Source organism: Sphaerodactylus townsendi, linkage group LG11, assembly GCF_021028975.2.
Source record: "Sphaerodactylus townsendi isolate TG3544 linkage group LG11, MPM_Stown_v2.3, whole genome shotgun sequence".
Classification (NCBI taxonomy): domain Eukaryota; kingdom Metazoa; phylum Chordata; class Lepidosauria; order Squamata; family Sphaerodactylidae; genus Sphaerodactylus; species Sphaerodactylus townsendi.
The window spans coordinates 68806356-68828366 of NC_059435.1; the positions used below are offsets into that span (position 1 = coordinate 68806356).

The 22011-nt window shown below is 47.0% G+C and overlaps 1 protein-coding gene across 5 annotated transcripts in view; it reads right to left on the bottom strand.

Annotated features, from left to right (window-relative positions):
* Window positions 1–22011, bottom strand: part of DPP6 (dipeptidyl peptidase like 6) — a 643433-nt gene that overhangs the window by 15387 nt on the left and 606035 nt on the right. For all 5 annotated transcript variants that reach the window (XM_048511783.1, XM_048511785.1, XM_048511782.1 and 2 more), the window contains exons 17-20: window positions 18067–18141; window positions 8717–8815; window positions 5481–5550; window positions 321–515 (exon numbers count right to left, since the gene is read on the bottom strand). In XM_048511783.1, coding sequence (XP_048367740.1) covers window positions 321–515; window positions 5481–5550; window positions 8717–8815; window positions 18067–18141 — 439 coding nt within the window. The remainder of the gene's footprint in view (window positions 1–320; window positions 516–5480; window positions 5551–8716; window positions 8816–18066; window positions 18142–22011) is intronic.

The following is a 22011-nucleotide window of genomic DNA, read 5'->3' on the forward strand; positions in this document are numbered from 1 at the left end:
GGAGACCAGATGGTATAGCCTGTTGCCATTGTCAGCCATACGTCTTGTGGAAAATCTCCATCTTTCAGGCCCTCTGAGCTAGGTCCTACCAGGCCCAGGTCTCACTCACCAGAAAGCTCTACTAGGCCCAGTTCCAATTTGGCAAGAGATGCTCTAACAACAAAAGGAAAGTAGACATGAAGCTTCTGGCTGGGGTCCCATTCATGTAACCTTGCAGCGCCCCCATGGTGTTTATGGAAAAGTGGTACGACAACTCATTGCCCAAGGATCATGTTAACCAAACAATTACAAACTTCCCAAAGGTCTACTAAGCTATTTACCCGACAGCTTCCATTTGATCCTTCTCTTCGAAAACACCCAGCTTCCTTTTAACGTCATGCAACAGCTTGGTCCCTTGAAATCCACTCCCGCGGCCATCAAACTTTATCACAATTGTATCGTGGGAGCTGACCATCACACTCTCCCAGTTCACTTCAAACTTCTCCGTCACGCTCTGGGTGCCAGGCGTTCCATCGCTGAAACAGGAAAAAAAAGCAAGCTCATCTTTTTCACTTTCCCCGAATACAAGGGGCTTTGGTTGTTCAAAAAGTAAGGGCAACAGGGTTGGAGTGAATGACTCAGCATTCCTGGACATTGGGGGTGCTAAATCACTCTAAGTGCATAAGTGTTATCTCTTGAATGGGATGTTCCTCTCTTTATCTGAACCAGGGAGTTGCCCTCTGATCCCTCCTCCTTCTCTCTCAGTATCCATCGTTCTTTGCTTACTTTCTACCTGGACTGCAAGGGAGACAAAAATTTCTGCAGGTCTCTCCTCTAGAAACAAATATCTCTTACTTGCACACACGTGATGCCAGAATAGCTGGCCATTTGTGTGAGGGAAATGTATTCTTTAAATTAGGTTTCTATCATTCCATCATCTGCAACAAGAATATGAACAGAATCTACTTGAATAAATGTAAGTTTGACTTTTTGCAGTGTACACGCCTACAAGCGTGTAACATTGGATAAGTGGGTTGGGGCATCCTGGAGTAAAGAATTCTAACTGGAAAGGACCACAACAGAAAATGCTGCAGCTTCCCTCTACAACAGGGAACCTAGCATACACATTTTTGGGGGCAAGAGAATTATATAGGAAGAGGCACTTCCTAAGATACTTTGGCCTCAGGCTATTCAGGTTTTGAAACACACAGGAGATCTGAACGGTGGGACACATGAAGCTCCCTAATTTTAAGCCACTGAGCCACAGCCCCCCAGCGAAACAAAAATTTAACCAGCAGTCAATGTTCTCAGTAAGCTGTGGGCATGTGTGACCACGGGGCCACCATATTGGCGGCGTGCAAATAAGGGGCCACCCAGTAGAGGGAGCTCTCCTGGATGGCTCAAGTCTTTGCAGCGTTTTGGAAATTTGTGCAGCACTGAAGCAGTCTAGCAGGCATGCGTGGCAGCCTGCGCCTGCGTGCATTCGTTTCCCACCCAAGGACTGGCGCAGCGGCTGCGTCCTGGCCACAGCTCCGCCCAGGAATGCCCTGCCCCCGGAATGCCCGGCCACGCCCCCGGATTTGAAGCAGGTTCGCACCACTTCGGCAGAACCAATTGTTAAAATGGTGCTTGTAAACAACCAGTTGTTAAATTATTTGAATCCCACCACCGGAACCGGTTGTTAAATTATTTGAATCCTGCCACTGATTAGAAGGTATGTTGCTGGCAGCAACTGAAGGCATCTTCATGCAAGAAATTAAGCAGCCCTGCAGGAAAGGGTTGGGGAGATGGCTGGGCTTACGCTAAAATCCCAGGCCTGATGTTGCTATTCCCCACCCCTCTCTCCATTCCCCTTTGGTGACTGCTGGTAATTTGAGTAAATTCCTCCCACAGTCCCCCCCCCCCCACACACGTGACTTTGCTAGTCTGCATGCATTCAGCACACACCCCAGCAGCGCATCCTCATTCTGTGTCTGTCTAATCAAGTGTTGTTAGTTTGATGAGTCCCAATCTTCCTCAAGCACTTGCATAATGAAGCACATTTCCCCAGAGAGCCGCTTGATGTGATGCAACGGCAGGCTTCACGCAGCGCTTTTGTCCTTCCTTCAAGCAAGCTTCAGGGTGACATTTTGGAACTCATCGCCAATGTCATCCCTCATTCGCTTGCAAAGAAAGTGATCATTTGACTTCATTTATTTATCCTTGTCCTGCTGGCTCAATAAGAGAGCTCAGGTTACAGGCAAGGACAATTAGAGGAGAGTGTGCAAGGAAGTGCTCAGCCTCGGGGTTCAACCAGTGGGGGCAGCAGAAAAGGGCTCTCCACCCCAATATGTCAGCTATTCAGGAGTCCAGCTGCAAACTCATAGCTGGTAGAATGGAGGGGATGGAGAAAGGAGCCACCAAGCTCCAAGCACGGAACACTGAGGTCTTTGGTCATGCTGAAGGAGGGCAGTGATCGACCACCGTGATGGACTGGTAATTTATTTTATTTTTATTTATTTTAATTTTATTTTACTAAATTTATAACCCTCCCTCCTTGACCAAGGTCCAGCTCAGGGAAGCATGCAAACATACAGCAGCAGCAGCAGCAGCAGCAGCAGCAGCAGCAGCAGCAGAAGCAGAAGAAGAAGAAGAAGAAGAAGGAAGAAGAAGAAGAAGAAGAAGAAGAGGAGGAGGAAGAGGAGGAGGAGGAGGAGAAGGAGGAGGAGGAGGGGGAGGAGGAGGAGTTTGGCTTTATACCCCCCTTTCTCTCCTGTAGGAGACTAAAAGGGGCTGACAATCTCCTTGCCCTTCCCCCCTCACAACAAACACCTTGTGAAGTAGGTGGGGCTGAGAGAGCTCAGAAGAACTGTGACTCGCCCAAGGTCACCCAGCTGGCGTGTGTGGGAGTGCACAGGCTAATCTGAATCCCCCAGATAAGCCTCCACAGCTCAAGCGGCAGAGCGGGGAATCAAACCCGGTTCCTCCAGATTAGAGTACACCTGCTCTTAACCACTATGCCACTGCTGCTCTTCACTAATTCACTAATACACTAGGAATATCTATTATTAAAATTCAAGATGGCACACATTGTCGAGCCTATGGAAGACTGCATGGCCCAGCTTGGATATGAACCCTCATTACAAACGATCCAAGCTTGGGCAAACCACAAGAAGGGCAATACAGAATGATGAGGCGTTGATTATTGCTGGCAGGCCAGCCTATGACATCAGGATACACGAGAGGCTTCAACCAAAAGCCCGACAGAACGTCTCTGTCTTACAGGCCCTGCGGAACGAAGATCCTGCAGGGCCCTGGTCTCAGCTGATAGAGAGCTCCCCTAGTCTGGAGCCAGTGCAAAAAGGCCCTGGCTCTGGTTGAGGCCAATCACACATCCGTGGGGGCAGGGACCACCAGGAGGTTTTTGTTGGAGGACTTGAGCATCCTCTGTAGGCAGTATGGGGCAATGCGGTTCTGCAGATGCAAGGGTCCCAGACTGCTCAGGGCCTTGAAGGTTATAACCAAAACCTTGAACCTGATTCTAAACTTCACTAGCAACCAGTGCAACTGTCGGAGCACAGGTGTTACCTGCTCTCTCACCGATGTACCAGTGAGAAGTCTAACAGCTGCATTCTGTACCAGCATTAATTTCTGAGTCAATCTCAGGGGCAGGTCTGTGAAGAGCAAATTGCAGTAGTTCAGCCTGCAGGTGACTGTTTTATGGATCACTGTGGATAAGTCAGAGCAGGATAAGTAGGAGGGCAGCTGCCTCGCCTGTCAAAGATAGTAAAAGGTGGTCCTCGCTGTAAGTCGCCATCTTGGGACTGTTTTAAGTCATATGTATTGTATAAATTGTCTTCATGTATTGATTGTTGTTTTAAATGTAGTAGTGTTTTATGATTTTGTTTGCCGTTCTAAGCCCTTCGGGGACAGGCGGGGTTAAACAAACAAACAAACAAACAAACAAACAAACAAACAAACAAACAAACAAACAAACAAACAAACAAACAAACAATAAAAAACATTAGCCAGCTGAGTCAAACATTCTCTGGGAAAGGATTGTTAAAGTGTGGAAAAGTGTGAAAGTGTGAAAGTGTGTGTTAAAGTGTGAAAAAACCTGATGGCCTCCTATATTAAATGATAAGTATTTATTAGGGAGCATTAGTAATTATATTTATGGGTCAATATCTTAAAGGAAAGACTTGTAGATTTTTAGAGTGTAGAAGGAGGCTTAAAATAATGTAGTAATGTATACTATTACAGGTGTGAGTCGGGACACTGGGGTTAGTGTTTTATGTCAGCTGTCCTGAGCCAGCAGGTATCTGTCCAAACTCCATTTCCCTTTGAAGTTGCTATGTTGGACTGCACCTATCCTGGTAGAGGGACATTACAGCCCTTATAACTACCCTTTAGGATTATGGGAGTAGTCTGACACATGAATACTGAGTCCCTGCAGAGTCATTACGACTCAAAGTAGACCAAACTGAGATGGAGCAATAGATGGACTGACCATAAGGCAGGTTCTTACACTGTTAAATACTTGTTGAAATTTGTAGGCATTTATGTACAAAGCCTCCTATTTCCCATACGAGGCTGTTGGAAGAAACGAAAAATCTTGCTCCCGCCCCCTTTCCTGTTATAAGAGAATGGTTTGAAGACAACGGTAGGATTCAAATAATTTAACAACCGGTTCTGAAAGGACTCAGTGGTGGGATTACACCCAGTTCTCTGAACTAGACAAAAAAAATTAGCTACTGGTTCTACTGAACTGGTACAAATAGGCTGAATCCCACCACTGTTTGAAGGGTTCCCCAAATTTTGGCCATACTTATACTGAAACCAGTATGAAAATATCATTTTGCCCCATTGTTCATGCTGAGCAGGTAACTACTACTACTACTACTACTACTACTACTACTACTACTACTACTACTACTACTACTACTACTACTACTACTACTACTACTACTACTACTCTCTGTGTGTGTGTGTGTGTGTGTGTGTGTGTGTGGCCATCAAGTCACAGATAATTTATGGTGACCCCTAGTGGGGTTTTCAAGGCAAGAGACGTTCAGAGCTGGTTTGCCATTGCCTGCCTCTGCATCACGCCCCCGGTATTTCTAAGACGTCTCTCATCCAAATACTTACCAGGGTCGAGGCTGAGAGTGGGTGACTGGGCCCCGGGCCCCCAGCAAGTTTACGTGGCACAGCAGGGATTTGAACCAGACCAGTGATTTTAACTACTACACCGTGTTGCCTTGTCTACTACTAGGGTTCCAAAACTGACAGACTCCAGATTCTGCTCCGGTCCACCCTGTTAAGGCTCCGCCTCTGGCCACTTGCTTTCCACATCATTCCAGCTGAGATTCCTCCCCTACCATGATTTGGGACAGTCAGAATTTTCAAATTCAAAAGAGGACATTTGTAGGTATTAGATGTTCCTTTTATCGTCTCGCAAATGGCAACCTTGGCTGAGAGTTTGGATACACTCATAAAATTAAGCAATTGATCATGCTACTCACACCACCAGAAGTAATGGATAGTGCTGGTTTTCCACGAAGACAGCCGGCTTTAAAATTTGCATTGGCAATTCTAGATAAAGACAGAAAAAGAAAGAAAGAGGGAGCAAAAGAGGAGAACAGCATTTACATTTGGGAAGACGGCTGTTGTACTGAATAGGCTTTTTTGTAATACTGCGAGTGCTTCTCAGTCGGAATAAAATGACATTTGATAAAATAGCTTGGCAAATAACCACCTAGCGGAATAGATGCTTTCAAGGAGAAAAGCCGCACTGTCACATCCAAGATGACAAGAAATCCAAAGCCGGGGTGCTCTGAGATGCTCCATTATGCACCAAACATGCAATTAACAGCCAGTGATATGTATTATTTCCCCCTTTAGGCAGGTGGAAAGTGACAGCACCATGAACCAATATTTGGGAAGCGCCAGGGGAGAGAGGAAAGGAACGGCTGAAGCAGAGCGGAATGAAAATGCACCGCAGCAAGCAAAAGAGGGCCATTTCCCTTCTTTGCTTAAGGGGCTTTAAGACAAAGAGTTTCTACTGTTCATTTCAAACTCCAGGGGGGTTGAATGGAGCTGCGCTTGCCCTGGTAAAATTGCCTGAAATGAACCAGAAAATACTTAATTGGATGGCATAAATTAAGCACAGCGCTGGTAGGAGTTCAATACCTTCTTACTGGCTGAAGGTATAGATGCTGGAACATTGTTTGGCTGTGCCCCACTTTAACCTGGGCACCCATTAGGGCCTGCACACCATTATCATCGTAGGAGGCACTTCTTGCCTTAATTTGTGTATAAACCTGACCCCAGTGTGTCCATTACCAAAGGCCTGACCGCTCAAAACAGCATCAGCGGCTTTTCCAACACTGTTAAGACCTGCTGAGCTAATAGGTTTCAATGGTTTCCTTTGCAATCTTCCTCTTGCCTAATTAATTATTCCATCAGACTTGCTAATGGACAGCAGATGTGTTATCATTAGCCCTGCGACACCCCACGGAAAGCCACTTGGCTTTAAATATACATACAGCGAGGGATGTGTGGGGACAGATAGGCTGGAGTGTTGAAAACAGGCAGAGGCGTACCTCCCATTGGGCAAAGTGGGCAGCTGCCCTGGCCGCCACCTTGTGGTGGGCGACAAAATTGCAGGTTTGTGAGGGATTTTGTATTTTCAGTGTTTTTCCGTTTTTTGGCCTGCAGGGGGCGCAGATTTTAGGCTAGCAGCACCAAAATTTCAGGGATTTTTTGGGAGACTCTCCTGATGATGTCACCCAGGTTTGGTGAGGTTTGGTTTAGGGAGTCCAAAGTTATGGACTCCCAAAGGGAGTGCCCCCATTGTTTCCAATGGGAGCTAATAGGAGATGGGGGCTACACCTTTGAGGGTCCATAACTTTGGACCCCCTGAACCAAACTTCACCAAATCTGGGTGGTATCATCAGTAGGGTCTCACGAAGACACTCTGAAATTTTGGTGCTGCTATCTTAATAATTGCACCCCTGACAACAGGCACCCCCTAAATTTCCCCAGATTCTCTTTTTAAATTCACTCCCTTCCCACCAATGCTTGTTTTCTTTCTTTCTTTTATTCTCTCAGTGCCTAATAAAGGTTGTTGTTGTTGTTGTTGTTGTTGTTGTTGTTAAATCTACCCCCTTCGGCATGGATTTCAAGGGAGAATCTGAGGTCCCCAGTTTAAACACCATTTAAAATGATGCTGTTTGGGGGTGGATTCCAGCATCACTTGTTTAAACCAGGGAGCCCAGATTCTCCTTTTAAATCCACCTTAAAGGGAGAGTCTGCCCCCCCCCCCAGTTTAAATAACATTGAAAGTGATGCTGTTTCCCCCAATTGGGGGGACTGGATACAACACCATAAAATGTTTTCATAGCAGTAATAAAACATTTTGAAAGCATTTTGAAAATGTTTTCCAAATATTATTTCGGCTGTGTGGCATGGCCCATTGCTATGTTCAGATTTGTGAGTTGGGGGACGTTCTATAATGTGATGGTGACTTTGAAACGACCTGGTGGAAAAAATTATTGTTTGGTCATGGTGGGGGCCACCCGGGGGGGGCATCAAACTCAGGTTTTGCCCAGGGCTCAAGTTTGCCTAGGTACGCCCCTGAAAACAGGCCTCGGAAACACTGGAGGGTCGCAAGCAAACAGCCGCACAATTACTAGTCTGCAGACATTTGCCGCTTTGTCAATTAGGTAAAACCACACCACGTGCTGTTGGCGTCAGCAGAGGGACAAACTAACCAACGTTGGGCAGCGGCTGTGCATTATTCATGATGTGTACCAGACAGAGTGTGACCAGGAAATAGATTTTAGCTTGTGCTAAAATAGTAAGTGTGGCTCCATAAATAGAAATGATGTGCAAACCAATGATAACAGCTGCGACACTTTGGGTGATGAAGACAGATTTTTTTGAGCGTTTCCTTTGATTCCAGAACACAAAAGATACACGGCTTATATAAAATAAAAGCTGGGGAAGAGGTGTGTGTGTGTGTGTGCGCGCGCGCGCGCGCGCGCGCTACCACAGACTTTAATGGGCATAAACCGGTATAACTCTACTGTTATTAATGCACACGCTTTCAGTCTAAAGATACCAGACACAAATTCATTAGCTGCTCTACATGCCCAGGACTTTGCCTCTTATAAAGGTCAGCAGAATACTTTGTGCAACTGCTGAGAATCTTCAAACATTTACTTTAGATTTTATAAATATATTAGGCCCTTTCCAAGTCCTCAAAATGATTCACCGCCTAATGTTTCACATGCTGGAAAAATATATTGGGTTCACCACTGTGCCTCTCTTTCAACAAGTTCATCCCCAGTGGAGAAACTTTTTCTCATTAAGACTTTCTATGGTGATAACTTTTCTAGTGTTGGAGAAACTCTTCCTCCAACAGAATTAGACTTGGTGAAAGACAGTTGTAGGATCCAACCCCAAATAAAAAAATAACAGAAATATACCATAAAACATAAGGAAATAACACCCTGTGAGATGGGTGGGGCTGAGAGAGCTCTGAAAAGCTGTGACTAGCCCAAGGTCACCCAGCTGGCGTGTGTGGGAGTGCATAGGCTAATCTGAATTCTCCAAATAAGCCTCCACAGCTCAAGTGGCAGAACAGGGAATCAAACCCGGTTCCCCAGATTAGAGTGCACCTGCTCTTAAACACTGTGCCATTGCTGCTCCATGGAAGAACATGAACAGGCAGGAGGGCAAAAGACCGGCAACTTACTGTAATCGTGAATCTTGACATCCACGTATTCTACTATAGGCATTTGCCTTTCAGCTACTGTCTGCTGCACTTTTTCATTTAACTCCAGATGATAGAGTTCTGAAAGAACAGGAAGCAGAACAAACACAGCCAACCTGTTACATAGAGTTAATTATAGAAGAAAGCAACAGAGATCTACAGGAGGAGGGGAATTTCCTTCCTCCAACACCATTTCCTATCTTCTTCATTTTCCTTCCCTCCTGGCTCTACTCCCCTCCCAAACTCCCCCCAGTCTTCATACCTGCACATTCCTCTTCCCTCACTCACCATCTTTCATGGCAAGTGATGACAACTGAAACCTTGCGCAAGATCTCAGCAGCCATTCTAGTTTGGCCAAGCAATTCAGAGTGGATGCTAAAATCTAGTGAGGTAATGTGAGTTTAAGGTTCTTCTACAATAAGGGCTCCCTCGGTTTGTTGAAACATCTGCTCTCTCTGTACTTGGCCCACATATGCAGGGGTATTTTTATCCCCTCTCTGAAGCTGGATATGTAGATTAACAGTGGCAAAATTTTGCATTGCATAAAAATGACTTCTAATGATACAGTTAAGCTGTTAAGGCCATCCTTCTTCCATACTGACTTCCATACTGACTCAGTTTAGCCTTTCCAAAAATCAACAATTGCTCCAGTCGTGTGCGAGGATGGCCCTTTCCCCACTTACTGTTTGTGGCGCACTACTCTCAGTGCGAGTCATTTCTGGCGTGGGGCCGTGTTCCCCACTGCCCCGCGCTCTGCGCGGGGTCATCGAAAGGTGCCGTTTCTTCAGCGCCAGAAATGACGCGCGCTGAGGGGACATGAGAGAGGCAGAGTCGGGGTGGCTGCGTTGTCGCCGCCCGGACTCGTGGGGAGCGCTGCTGGACCCCGCGCTATTTGGGGAGAGTAGCGTGCAGCAAACGGTAAGTGGGGAAAGGGCCGATGATGAGATCCAGACGAGCTCTTTGGAGCTCTCCAATGCCATCCTTTCCCCCCTCAGGTACAATCAGAGTTTATGCAGAGATCAGGATTAGACTGCAGTGTTATTCAGCCAGTTCAGTTTGGCTCTGTGGCAAAGTCACCAAGTTAGAATGAAGGCAAGCAAGAACCGTATGAGTGTAACATTTTTGCAAACAGCGGTAAGGACTACCACTGGAAATAAATAAATAAAAACCTCCTGTCAGGCTCAGTTCCATCTTCATTTGATACTGCTGGTGGTCATTTGTCTTAGAGAACAAGTCTCCGAACAGCCTTGTTCACCATTGATTTTAACAAAGTAATCAAACCGGGCTGGCAACCGCATGATAAGTCAAGAGAGGAGAAGGTCAGAATTGATCTCTGTCTGGATAGCAAGTTTCAGAAACGTTAAATAATAATTCCTGTTGAACTCTGCGCCTCCAAAAAGAACCCTTAATTGGGATTTTGTCTGTTGAGGAAAAAAATGCCCCTGCTGCTTTTTAATGACCTAATATCTGTAAGGATGCTGAATTTTTAGCAGCAGCTTTAGAAGGCTTTTATGGGGGGAGTTCAGACCTTTTGCAGCTTGCAAGTTTAATTTATGAGCTGTTGAACAAAATCTATAAACTGCAAAAAGATACCTGCCTGAAGTATGAAGCAATTTTGACTTACAGTTCCTGACTGTCTTTTCATACCAAAATGTGTATTTTCCGATGGCCTTTTCCGGCTAAGGGCATATGCATAAGGAAGCGGGACGTTTGGGGGAGGGACAGAGAACATGGCTTAGTGGGAAAGTGGGGAATTGAAGATGATTCTCCAGATTAGTCTGCCACTCATGTGGACCTATGGGGGCCCGATCCTGCTCAGGACCAGGCACGGGGCAGAGGAACCCCCGCTTTGAAGAACTCAAACTTCCTGAGTAGTATCAGGCATTCACAGAATTTGAAAAGTGGTTGTATATTCTACATTGCCCTGACCTGGATTGCCCAGGCCAGCCGAATCTTGCCAGATTTCAGAAGGCAAACAAGGTGGCCTCTGGATAATACTTGAATGGGAGATCACTGTGGGAGTCCAGGGTTGCTATCCTGAGGGAGGCATTTGGCAAACCACCTCTGGTCTTGCCTTCAAAACCTTAGGGTGGCCACCACAAATTGGCTGCAACTTGATGGTACTTTCCAACACCACCATAATCTAAATTGCTTTTATCAAGAAAAATATGCACCCTACTGAAATGCCGGCTTCTATTCCCAAACCTGAAAGTAGAAAATATTTAGCATGGCTCTAGTTTTCAGTACATAGCGTAGAATGAGATGCTTTTGGGTCCATTGATTGTAATTGGGAAGCTATATTGTTCAAAGGATACATTCTGCAATATTTGAAGGGGGGAGAATGAGGGCCAGGACCATTTCAGTGCTGGAATTCCCTCACTTTACAAATTCTGTAGATGTCTGATACTAAACAGATCAGCAAATATAGACAGTCAAACCAATACTAGAAAATCTGAGGCCAGCCAAGCCGAAGAAGCATGGACTGTATATATAGAGACACAAGGCAATGAACTAATTGGTATATGCAATTACTTCGAGTATGAAGTCAATAGATAAGTCATACACCATTCATAAAGATATATTGTGATTATACTGTAAGTAATATGCAGTGGCGAATTTCCCTAGGGACGTGGGGTACCCCTTGTCCCCGGGCGCACCGATTAAAGTCACGTGGGGGCGCCAAAATGTCCCCCACAGTTACCCATCATGCTCCAGTCCAGCAAGGACGGTGGCCTGGAATGTCCAGTCCAGGGGGCGGGCAAAAGCCGCGCCCTCCCAGGCATTCTCCTGACCTCTGCAGGGGCTGTGAGTCATCGAGATCAGGAGCCTCGGAGGCGGGAGCTCCGCCTCCCTCTGAGCCGGCATTCCTTGCTTTCTCTTCCGGCCTGCCTGCAAACAGTCACAAGACTTCTCCCCAGGCTGGCCGGCACAGAAGAAGGCAGAAGCCGAGAAGGGAAGCCAAGTGGGAGCCCGGCAGCAGCAGCAACAACAGGCGGCGGCAGGTGAGTGAGGCAGCGAACCAGCCCATGATCGCCCCCCCCCCCGACACACAGCCGGACTTGTCAGCCTTTCCTTGGCCTCACCCGCCTGCCAGCGTTTGCTCCGCGAGCGCGCCCATGGCCCACAAAAACCAGTCCGGCTGTGTGTGTGTGTGTGGGGGGGATGATGGGCCAGCAATGCGGACAAGCTGTGGGCGCCCAAGCACCTCTGGAGGCAGGTGAGAGGCACTGGCAGCCATCTCTCCCACACACAGCCAGACCGTGGGCGCGCTCAAGGATCCAACGCTGCTGGTGGCAGGTGAGGAGGGGAGCTGAGGAGGAGCCCCTAGACCACCCAATGTTCCCTGTGTGGGAGTGAGGGTCTCTCCACCCAGCAAAACAAACTACACCCCATCCCTTCCTCCTGCCACTCCTCTTTTCCAGCATCCCCTTTGCTGTCCAGATCCCTGCTCTTTCCCTTTGCCAGGGCTGGGCTTGGAGTGGGGGGGGGGAGAGCACCGGCCCCCTTTGCCCTTGCAGTGCCCGAAAACCTGTTTGCTTCACTCCAGGCAGTGTTGGGTTACACGGGCTGGGATGCTCTTTTTGGGAAATTGCTTGGGAATCCCTGCCTACTATGCCAGCAGGTGAATTTGCCTGCTGCTTTGCGGCTCAGCAGTGAGTAGCTGCGAGCATTGGATGTGATCCGTCAGTAGTGGCAAATGGGATGCTTGGAACTGTGACCAATCTCTGCCGGGGCTCCTGTGGATTTCTCAGTACGCTTTACAGGTGTGCTGGTGCGGAGGGGGGATTCAGATGGGGGCACAGTGTGGGGCTTTCCAGCATGGTGTAGTGGTTAAGAGCAGGTGCACTCTAATCTGGAGAACCAGGTTTGATTTCCTGTTCTGCCACTTGAGCTGTGGAAGCTTTTCTGGGGAACCAGATTAGCTTGTGCACTCCGACACATGCCAGCTCGGTGACCTTGGGCTAGTCACAGTTCTTCGGAGCTCTCTCAGCCCCACCTACAGAGTGTTTGTGGGGGGGGGGGAGGAGATTGTAAGCCCCTTTGAGTCTCCATACAGGAGAGAAAGGGGGGGGGGGAATAGAAATCCTCAGATCAATAAGCTATTTCCCTTTGTTGCCAGAAATTTCAATCCCCTGCCCTGGATTTAGGTTCCCTGCCTTAATCTAAATGGAAGCTGGCTTCCAGTTAGCTAGGGAGGGGGGGAGCAGGTAGGAGGGAGGGTGAGAGAGCAAGAGGGGAATGGGAAAGGACAGGGGAAGAGAGAGAGATGGGGAAAGGAGGGAGGTGGCATGGGAGAGGAGGGGATGGGCCGCAGGAGAGAGAGAGCCAGAGGTGACTGTCTGGATGGAAAGATCTGGCTGCTGAGATCAGTGATTTAGAAAGTGTGTACTAATGTTCCAAAGATCTACCAGCATGATCTCTGAATTTTTAACTTTTATAACTCTGCAAGGAAGAAATCTGGTGTGTGTGGGGGAGGGGTATGAAAGCTGAGAATTCAGAGATCTTGGCATAAGATTGTCAGAATGTCAAGTGCACACTTTTGCAATACAAATTAAAGAGAACATTCCATTGAGTTGCAACTGACTGATGACAATCCTTTGCATGGAACATTCCATCCAGCAAGAAACAAGGTGTTTTGCTATTGCTTTCCTCTGCATAGCAACCCTGGTCTTCCTTGGTGGTCTCCTATCCAAGTGCTGACCATGGGTGACCTTACTTAGCCTTTACATCCTGACAATCTTGGACCCAACTGGGCTAATCAGGATGGTGTAGTAGCAATAACAGCATCCGATGTTTTTAAAAAGCACTCTAGTGATACAGCACCAGGGAAAGTGGGGATGCTGGGGAAATAATGGGTGACTATCTGGATGCAGTCACAGATAATTAAATCTCAGATTAATCAATTATCAATGAATGCTGTATTTTTGGGGGGAGGGATCATACCATTCTGATGTGTTTGCCTAAATATTCCTTAGCAATTTTAATGGCTATTAACCTGCTTGGGTAGGGAGTGTTTTGGCACATAATAAAAGTGATGCAAATCTGTACAGTGGGTGTTTGAGTTGGTCATAGTTAACCAAGCAGACTAGGAGATCAGTTGATGTCTGATTGTGACATTCAAACCTGTTAAGTTTGATTGTTGTACATATTCAGTGTGAATTTCCCTTCTTTTCCCAACTCCACTTAAGAACACAGACATATTTTACCACACATTTCTAAAGCTCAAGTACTATAACTTTTCTTCAAAGTGTATGAGTGTTTTAGGGAGCTTTCTGCATCTCAGTCAAGTCAGTGATAGGACAAATATAGAATTTAGAACATTTGGAAAACAATGCTCCCCCTCAAAAAAAATTTTGAACTCCTACCCCTTTATGGACTAGAGCATTTCAAGTTTGAATCCAATAATAAGGTTCACTCCACTCTGCCAATCACTTCTTACAATAGTAAAAACATACTCTTGAGATGGTGGGGCAAAGGTTAATCCAGCAGCAAGAAGGGCTTGCTCCTTCCAGGCCTGGAGCATGCACAAAAGTGCCCTTTGTGCCCAAGATGTATAGTTTTCCTTGGCTTCTCATGCTTTCCGATGGTCATTTTTTACATGGACACTGGATTGTAATTTCCTCTGTCTCCTAGTTCAGCTGGGGAGGGGTGTAGGTTGCCAGGCCTCTGCAGGGGGTGGGGATCCCCCACTTTGGGTCCCCTCCCTCTGGAGCTATTCAGCTAGCTGCTAGCCACTGGATGACTTACAAGCAGTAAATTCAGGCTATGCTGGGGGGCAATTGGGGATGCTGGATATAACACCATCAACGTTTTCACAGCAGTAATAAAACATTTTGCAAGCATTTTGAAAACGTCAAAAATTTTATTTCTGCTAAGTGGCATGGACTATTGCTGTGTTCAGATTTGTGAGTTGGGGCATGTTCTATAATATGATGGTGACTTTAAAATGATCTGGTGCAAAAAATACTTGTTTGGTCATGGTGGGGGAGGGTGGCCACCCATACCGGGGGAGGGGGCTCCAAACTCAGGTTTTGTCCCCGGGCGCCAGTTTGCCTAGAAACGCCTCTGGTAATATGCACCTGGATATAAATGTAATAACAAAACATACAATGAGGGCACAGGCAACCTAAGAAGCGTAATGGGACAGTACTTAGTAACAAATTTTCATAAACATTGTATAAGATCTCATAAACATTGTACATAAGGCAAGAAACCTGTAACATTCATATTTGGTTCTAATAAATTGAAAGAGTCAGTATCACTGTCTGATGTCTGATACTACCCAGAAGAAGAAGAGGAGTTTGGATTTATACCCCACCTTTCTCTCCTATAGGAGACTCAAAAGGGCTTACAATCTGCTTCCCTCCCCCCCGCCCCAACAAACACCCTGTGAGGTGGATGGGGCTGAGAGAGCTCTGTAGAGCTGCGACTAACCGAAGGTCACCCAGCTGGCATGTGTTGGAGTGCACAGGCTAATCTAGTTCCCCAGATAAGCTTCCACAGCTTACATGGCAGACTGGGGAATCAAACCCGGTTCTCCAGATTAGAGTGCAACGCCTTAAGAGTTGAGAAAAGCGGGGTATAAATTCAAACTCTTCTAAAGTGAGGGAATTCCACTGGTAAAATGGCACGGTCTCCCCAGGGCATCCCCAAAGATGTCATACCTTCTAGTTTGGCCCTCACTGTTCTCTATCACTGCTCTTAGTGGAGGGAAACCCCTTCCACTTAGCATCTCTTCTCACTAGCGAACATGCTGCCAAGTATCTTGACTAGGACAAAGATCAATCAGCGTATGTGATGTGAAAGTTGTTGCATTAACAAGAGGTGGAAATTTGGCAATCTTGATCATTTTGAAATTATTTCTCTCCCCTGATTCTTCTCACGCTTGGACCACACTCAGAACAGGGGGAATGCTGTATTTTCTCCCTCCGCCCGACTTAATAAGTTTCTGCAACTCATCATCATATTCGGAGCCAGTGTGCCTGTCTCCAATGAATTCAAAAGGGGAGGCCGCATCACACAGCCCTGTCAATTTCCAATTAATGAGTTTTTTTCATAGATATTTCAGCAGGTGGGGTTGAATGGTTCAATGAGTATTCAAACTTGTTCTTGAAAGGCCTCATCTCGTCCTTATTGAAATCACAACTCCCACAAAAGCTCCCAAGCAAAAGACTATTAAGTTTGGTTAAATGTTAGGCTCCACATTTAATTATGGCTTGCACAATTAGCTTTATCAGCAGAAAGAGGCTGGCCATGCAGGGACTCTGGAAAAGACATTCTATTTGCTCATATAATTGCATACAGAGAAAGGCAGGGGCCGAGTGGAAGCGAAGGCTGACATATCTCGAGAGAATTCTCATTTTTTCCCCCTGCCTTAGGACCTCTGGGAGCTCTTGTCTGCGAAGTACAAATAGCCGGTTCTTAATTAAATGTAAGCACAGCATAATATTTGGTGGGATTTACAGTTATCTGATTATTGCAGAATAATCCCTTAATGTGGCTTCATATTATGAAATAAATAGAACTTGGCTAACAAGAGGCCGTCACAATAGTTTCCCCTTTATCCAATAGCGCGAGAGAGCACTGCGTAACCGAGGAGACACTGGGCGCAGGACAGTCACGTGCAAGATGAGGCAGCCTGGCAATTAGATCTGGCTTTGCGTTTGTCACCTGGGTACGTTGACAAATGCTACATCCGTCTCTTGCTTGGCTTCTTCTTAACTCTGTGCTGGTCTGCACCGCCAATATCTTGGCTTGCCTGACTGCACTTGCTTTAAAACAATGTTGGGTTAAATATAGGGAGGGAGGGGGGCACAGAATTGTTCCAAAGATTATACCAGTTAGCATCACAAGGGGAGAAAATGGTGCCTCAGACAGCTCCTCTTTTAGTTCAGCAGACTCTACTGGGGCACGTTGTTTTCTTATCCAAGCTGTGAAGGGCCCTATAGATTTACTGCTTGTGGAAAGTGCTGTCCGACATATAGCAACCCAGTAGGCTTTTCAAGGCAAAAGACTAACAGAGGCGGTTTGCCATTGTCTTTCTTGGTATAGCAACCCTGGTAGTCCTTCGAGGTCTCCCATTCGTGTACCAGCCAGGAATGACCCTGCTTAGCTTCTGAGATCTGACAAGATCGGGCTAGCCTGGGCTATCCAAGTCATGACTGACTGACTTTAAACAGCCATGTTCTTGGGGAAACATAATTTTTTTATTGGGTGCACATGGGTGTAAATGCACTTGTTTAAATATGACCACAAGCAAACAAAAGGCAGGTGGGTACAGCGCCACAGCTCCCTCGTTGCCATTTCTGGATGTTTTCGAATTCCCCTCCAAATGCCACTTCTTTCTTTTTTGTCCAAAGAGAGCTGTACAGGAGCGCCCAAAAGCTGATTTCCAAGGCTGTGTGGATGGAACTGTACAATCCCAGAACCATGTAGGGCTCCCAGCCTGGAGATTTCCTGGCGTTACACTTTATTTCCAGAGATTGGTTTCCCGGGAGAAAACGGATGCTCTGGAGGGTGGACTCTATGGCAACATACCTCCAAGTTCATTGGGCTTGGACCCAGGCTGTGCGGACCACAGCAACAGCATGCCCAGCACTGCTGCAGCCCATTTCTGAGCTGTATAACCCCTGTGGTGCTTCTGGCATTGCAAGGGCCATTTGCCACAGCGAGAGCCAGAGCAGGGCTTCTTCAATGGGTGTTTCCCCACTTACCTTTTGCTGCACGCAAGTAGCACGGGGTCCCCCGCGCCTCCCCACTACAGGGGCGGCAACAACGCAGCCGCCCCGACGCTGCTGCTGTTGCGCCCCCTCAGTGCGCGTCATTCCTGGCGCTCTTTGCAATGGTGCCTTTTGATGACCCCACGCAGAGCGCGGGGTCGTGGGGAAGCCAGGGCGCGCACCAGAAATGACGCGCACTGAGAGAAGCGCGCAGCAAAGCGGAGGCGAGGTAAGTGGAAAAACGGCCAATGTTTGGTCCATTCCTGGGTTAGATGAGGAATGGACAGGCCCAGGTTTCACTCAGGATTCACCAGAACTTATTTGACTTGAAACAGCCTCTCTCTCTCTCTCTCACACACCCCCCCCCCCCATTGAGATAATACGGAGAAGGGGAGAACTGGAATGAGGGTCCCTCACGATCACACTTGGGAGAAGGGGAAGGATATTTTGTCACCAGACAGGCAGGTCACTTTGCATTTTGATCCCTTCTGTCAATTCCTCAAGCATATCACTTGCCATTGCCATTTCAATGAACCCAAGCTGTGAATCTCATGCCTCATCCCCAAAATCACCGCTGAAATGGGGAACGACATCCCCACGACCTGTACGTACCTTTCACAGGTGAATCTTTTGTCCTAGCTAGCATGTCTGCTGTGTGGTAGACACTCACCATCGGAACCCTTGGACCTGGAAAATGGGGGAGACAGAAGTAGAATAGAATAATTTATTTACGGTCAATGACCAGCATAAAAACCCATCTTACAGTCAATCACCACCATCAATAAAGTATTTACATTAATTAGTACATAGATTACAAGTTAATTGCCATTGTAAGAGGTACCCTACTTAAAACTCTAACTTTGAGTAAATTAAACTGGGCATTAAAACTGTATCATGTTTGAAAGGCATCTCACCTCTTGCCATCTGACTGCCAGGTGTCTCTTTCTATATTTACAAATTGATGTACAGAAGCGAGCTGTTACACTTGTAATTCTATGGTCGCTGCCCTTTAGCAAATAGTCTTTGCCATTCATGCCAATCAGGCCTGCCAGCAATGGACTAAAGATTCCCTTATGAGAGAAGTAGATTATATTAGAATTACATATCAGAGCCTGGTTCTGTATCTCTTAGAACTGGAGATGGGGAAGGATGACTTTTCATTTAAGACTGATCCAAGACTCCACTATGCAGGGTAAATTGTCAGCCACTGATGAAAAAGACACATAAGGCAGGTGGACTGCTAAAACCCCCGCTACCCTTTCTCCAAAAGCTCCAAGTTAGAGCGTCATATTAGAATCTAGGAGACTCGGATTTGAATCCCTGCTCTGCCATGGAAGCTTGCTGGATGACCTGGAGCCAGTCAAGCCTCTCACTGCTGCAAGAATGAAATGGAGGAGGAAAGAATGATGTTGGAAGCAGTTGGAAGTTAGAGGAAAAAAGCAGGATAGAAATAGCTACTTAAATAAACACATGCCAGGTGCAGTTCCTGTTTTCTGCCATTTGTCCTTGGTCTGAAATGTATCTAGGGTGGGGCAAGGTAGGACACATACTCTGAGGACCACCCCTTGAAGGGGGTGCCTGCGCCCCAACCTCCAAGCGGCAGAGGTGTGGCTAGGAAAAATGGAGCCCAGTGCAAAATCTAAGTTTTGCGCCCCCCCCCCCCCCCGGGCAGCCGCTGTGATGCTGGAATCCACTCCCAAACAGCATCACTTTCAATGGTGTTTAAGCTAGGGAGCCCAGATTCTCCTTTTAAATCTACCTTAAAGGGGGAATCTGGGGTCCCCAGTTAAAACAACATTGAAAATGATGCTGTTTTGGGGTAGATTATCCCTCACCCTGAAACAGCATCACTTTCAATGTTTAAACTGGGGACCTCAGATTCTCCCTTTAAATCCATGCCGAAGGGGGGGAATTTAAAAGGAGAATCTGGGGAAATTTGGGGGGGTGCTGCTGTCAGGGGTGCAATTGTTAGGATAGGAGCACCAAAAATTCTGGGCATCTTTAGGAGACTCTCCTGATGATACCACCCAGGTTTGGTGAAGTTTGGTTCAGGGGGTCCAAAATTATGGATCCTCAAAGGTGTAGCCCCCATTTCCTATTAGCTCCCATTGGAAACAACGGGGGATGGGGTACCCCCTTTTGGAGTCCATAACTTTGGGCCCCCTGAACCAAACCTCACCTAAACTTGGTGGTACCATCAGGAGAGTCTCCCAAACAACCCCTGAAATTTTGGTGCTGCTAGCCTAAAAATGTGCCCCTTGCAGGCCAAAAACTGAAAAAACACTAAAAATATAAAAAACTACAAACGGACCTGAATTTTTTGCATGCACCCCCCTGGTCCCCTGGTAGCTACGCCTCTGTCAAGTGGTCATCATTCAATTGTGCCCAGCCCCAGTTCATGTAAAAATTCATGTAAAAATTTCATGTAAAAATTTGGGAGCAGGACACACAGTTCATATAAAAATTTGGGAGCAGGACACACAGTTGAATGCTAAACCTGGCTAGAGCAAGTTCAGTGTTTAACTGTGTCCCACCCTCAAACACCATGTGGAATTTGGGGAACGGGCGCACCTGTTCAATGCTGTGTTCAGCCTGGCTGGTAGAGCCTTAATTTGCAGGAGTTTGGGTGGGGGAAGCCAATGGTGTTTGCCCTAGGTGACATTTCCCACAGATAGACCCCTGTCCCCAGTACAGAACAATTGCTCTGCCACTGATAGGAGATGCTTTTGGGCTGGAGAAAAACGCACAGTCAGTCCTTATTTTGCATGCACATCCATACAAAATCAAAGCGTTGCAAATAACCATGTCTCTGTTTATCTGTGGGAACATTGGTGGGTCTGCATTTAATTTCCCTGCTCACAAATTCAGAGTATGGGGAGCATTGTAGCAAGAAAGTTTTCAGTGACTAAACAGATTACTCAGGGCGTGAAATACTCTCTCTTGAACCAGCTTCCGCAGCGATGTCTTGCTCTCATATTCCTGGCCGAATGAAGTGAACATTTAGAAGCGTGCAGTGCACGGTACTTAAACAGCAGCGGCCCCAGCAAAATGAAAGAAGTGTTGTGATGGTTATTCCTGTACTATCTCCAGTGGCAGCTGGGATCAGTGTGGTCTGATTCCAGGGAGCGGAGGGTTCCTTCACCTCTCTAACTTGTGCAGAGGAAGCAGGACTCCTTTTCCTCAACTCTACCCGACAACGTTCACATACACCAACCCCCTCCCTTACAAAACGCTTGGATGTATTGTTGACTTCTCCTCCTCTGCATATGACTGGCATGCTGAATAGTTCCATGACTGCAAGCACAGTTGCAAATTAGAGATTATCCCCCATGGATACTTAGTTGGGATCTCTGGCCAATCACAGATCACTGTATCTTTACAATTGGTTCAAATACACAGTTCCAGTTGTGCACTGGAAACAGTTTTGCTGCTTTGTTTCTAGTTATCAAGTAATAGTCAGCTTATGAAAACCCTGCATGGCTTCAAGACAAGAGCAGCCGTGGCGTAGGAGGTTAAGAGCTCGTGTATCTAATCTGGAGGATTTGATTCCCAGGTCTGCCGCTTGAGCTGTGTAGGCTTATCTGGGGAATTCAGGTTAGTCTGTACACTCCCACACACGCCAGCTGGGTGACCTTGGGCTAGTCACAGCTTCTCGGAGCTCTCTCAGCCCCACCTACCTCACAGGGTGTTTGTTGTGAGGGGGGAAGGGCAAGGAGATTGTAAGCCCCTTTGAGTCTCCTGCAGGTGAGAAAGGGGGGATATAAATCCAAACTCCTCCTCCTCCTCCTCCTCCTCCTCCTCCTCCTCCTCCTCCCCCCCCTCCCCCCCCCCCTCTCCTTCTTCTTCTTCTTCTTCTTCTTCTTCTTCTTCTTCTTCTTCTTCTTCTTCTTCTTCTTCTTCTTCTTCTTCTTCTTCTTCTTCTTCTTCAAACCCTGCACGGCTTCAAGACAAGAGATGAAAAGAGGTGGTTGGCTGATGCCTGCCTCTCTGTAGCAACCCTGGACTTCCTTGGTGATCTCCCATTCAGGTATTAACCAGGGTTGATTCTGGTTAGCTTCCGAAATCTGATGAGACTGGGCTCAATGTAACCTTTCATTCTGGATGGGTCCTGTAAAAATTTAGACAAATGCCATAGTATTCCCCATTATTTTGTATGGGTGTGAAAGTTAGACAATAAAGAACGCTGAAAGGGAGAAGTCTGATTCGTTTGAAATGTGGTGTTGGGTCAGAGGACAACTGTGAGATGGATTGATGCCATCTAGGAAGCCACAGTCCACTGTTAGCAAGACCTGAGCAAGGTTGTTAACAATAGGACATTTGGGAGGACATTGTTTGCGCCCCCCAGGTGCGCGCCCAGTGCACCGCGCACCCCCCAGTCCCCTGGTAGCTACGCCTCTGCCAAGCGGCCAACTTTGAACTGTGCCCAGCCCCTGATTTCATGTTAAATTTGGGAGCAGGGCACACAGTTGAATGCTGAACCTGGCTAGAGCAAGTTCAGTGTTTGGGCCATGTCCAGATGCCGGGCCCACTCCCCTCCCATCCCTTGCATGCCACCCC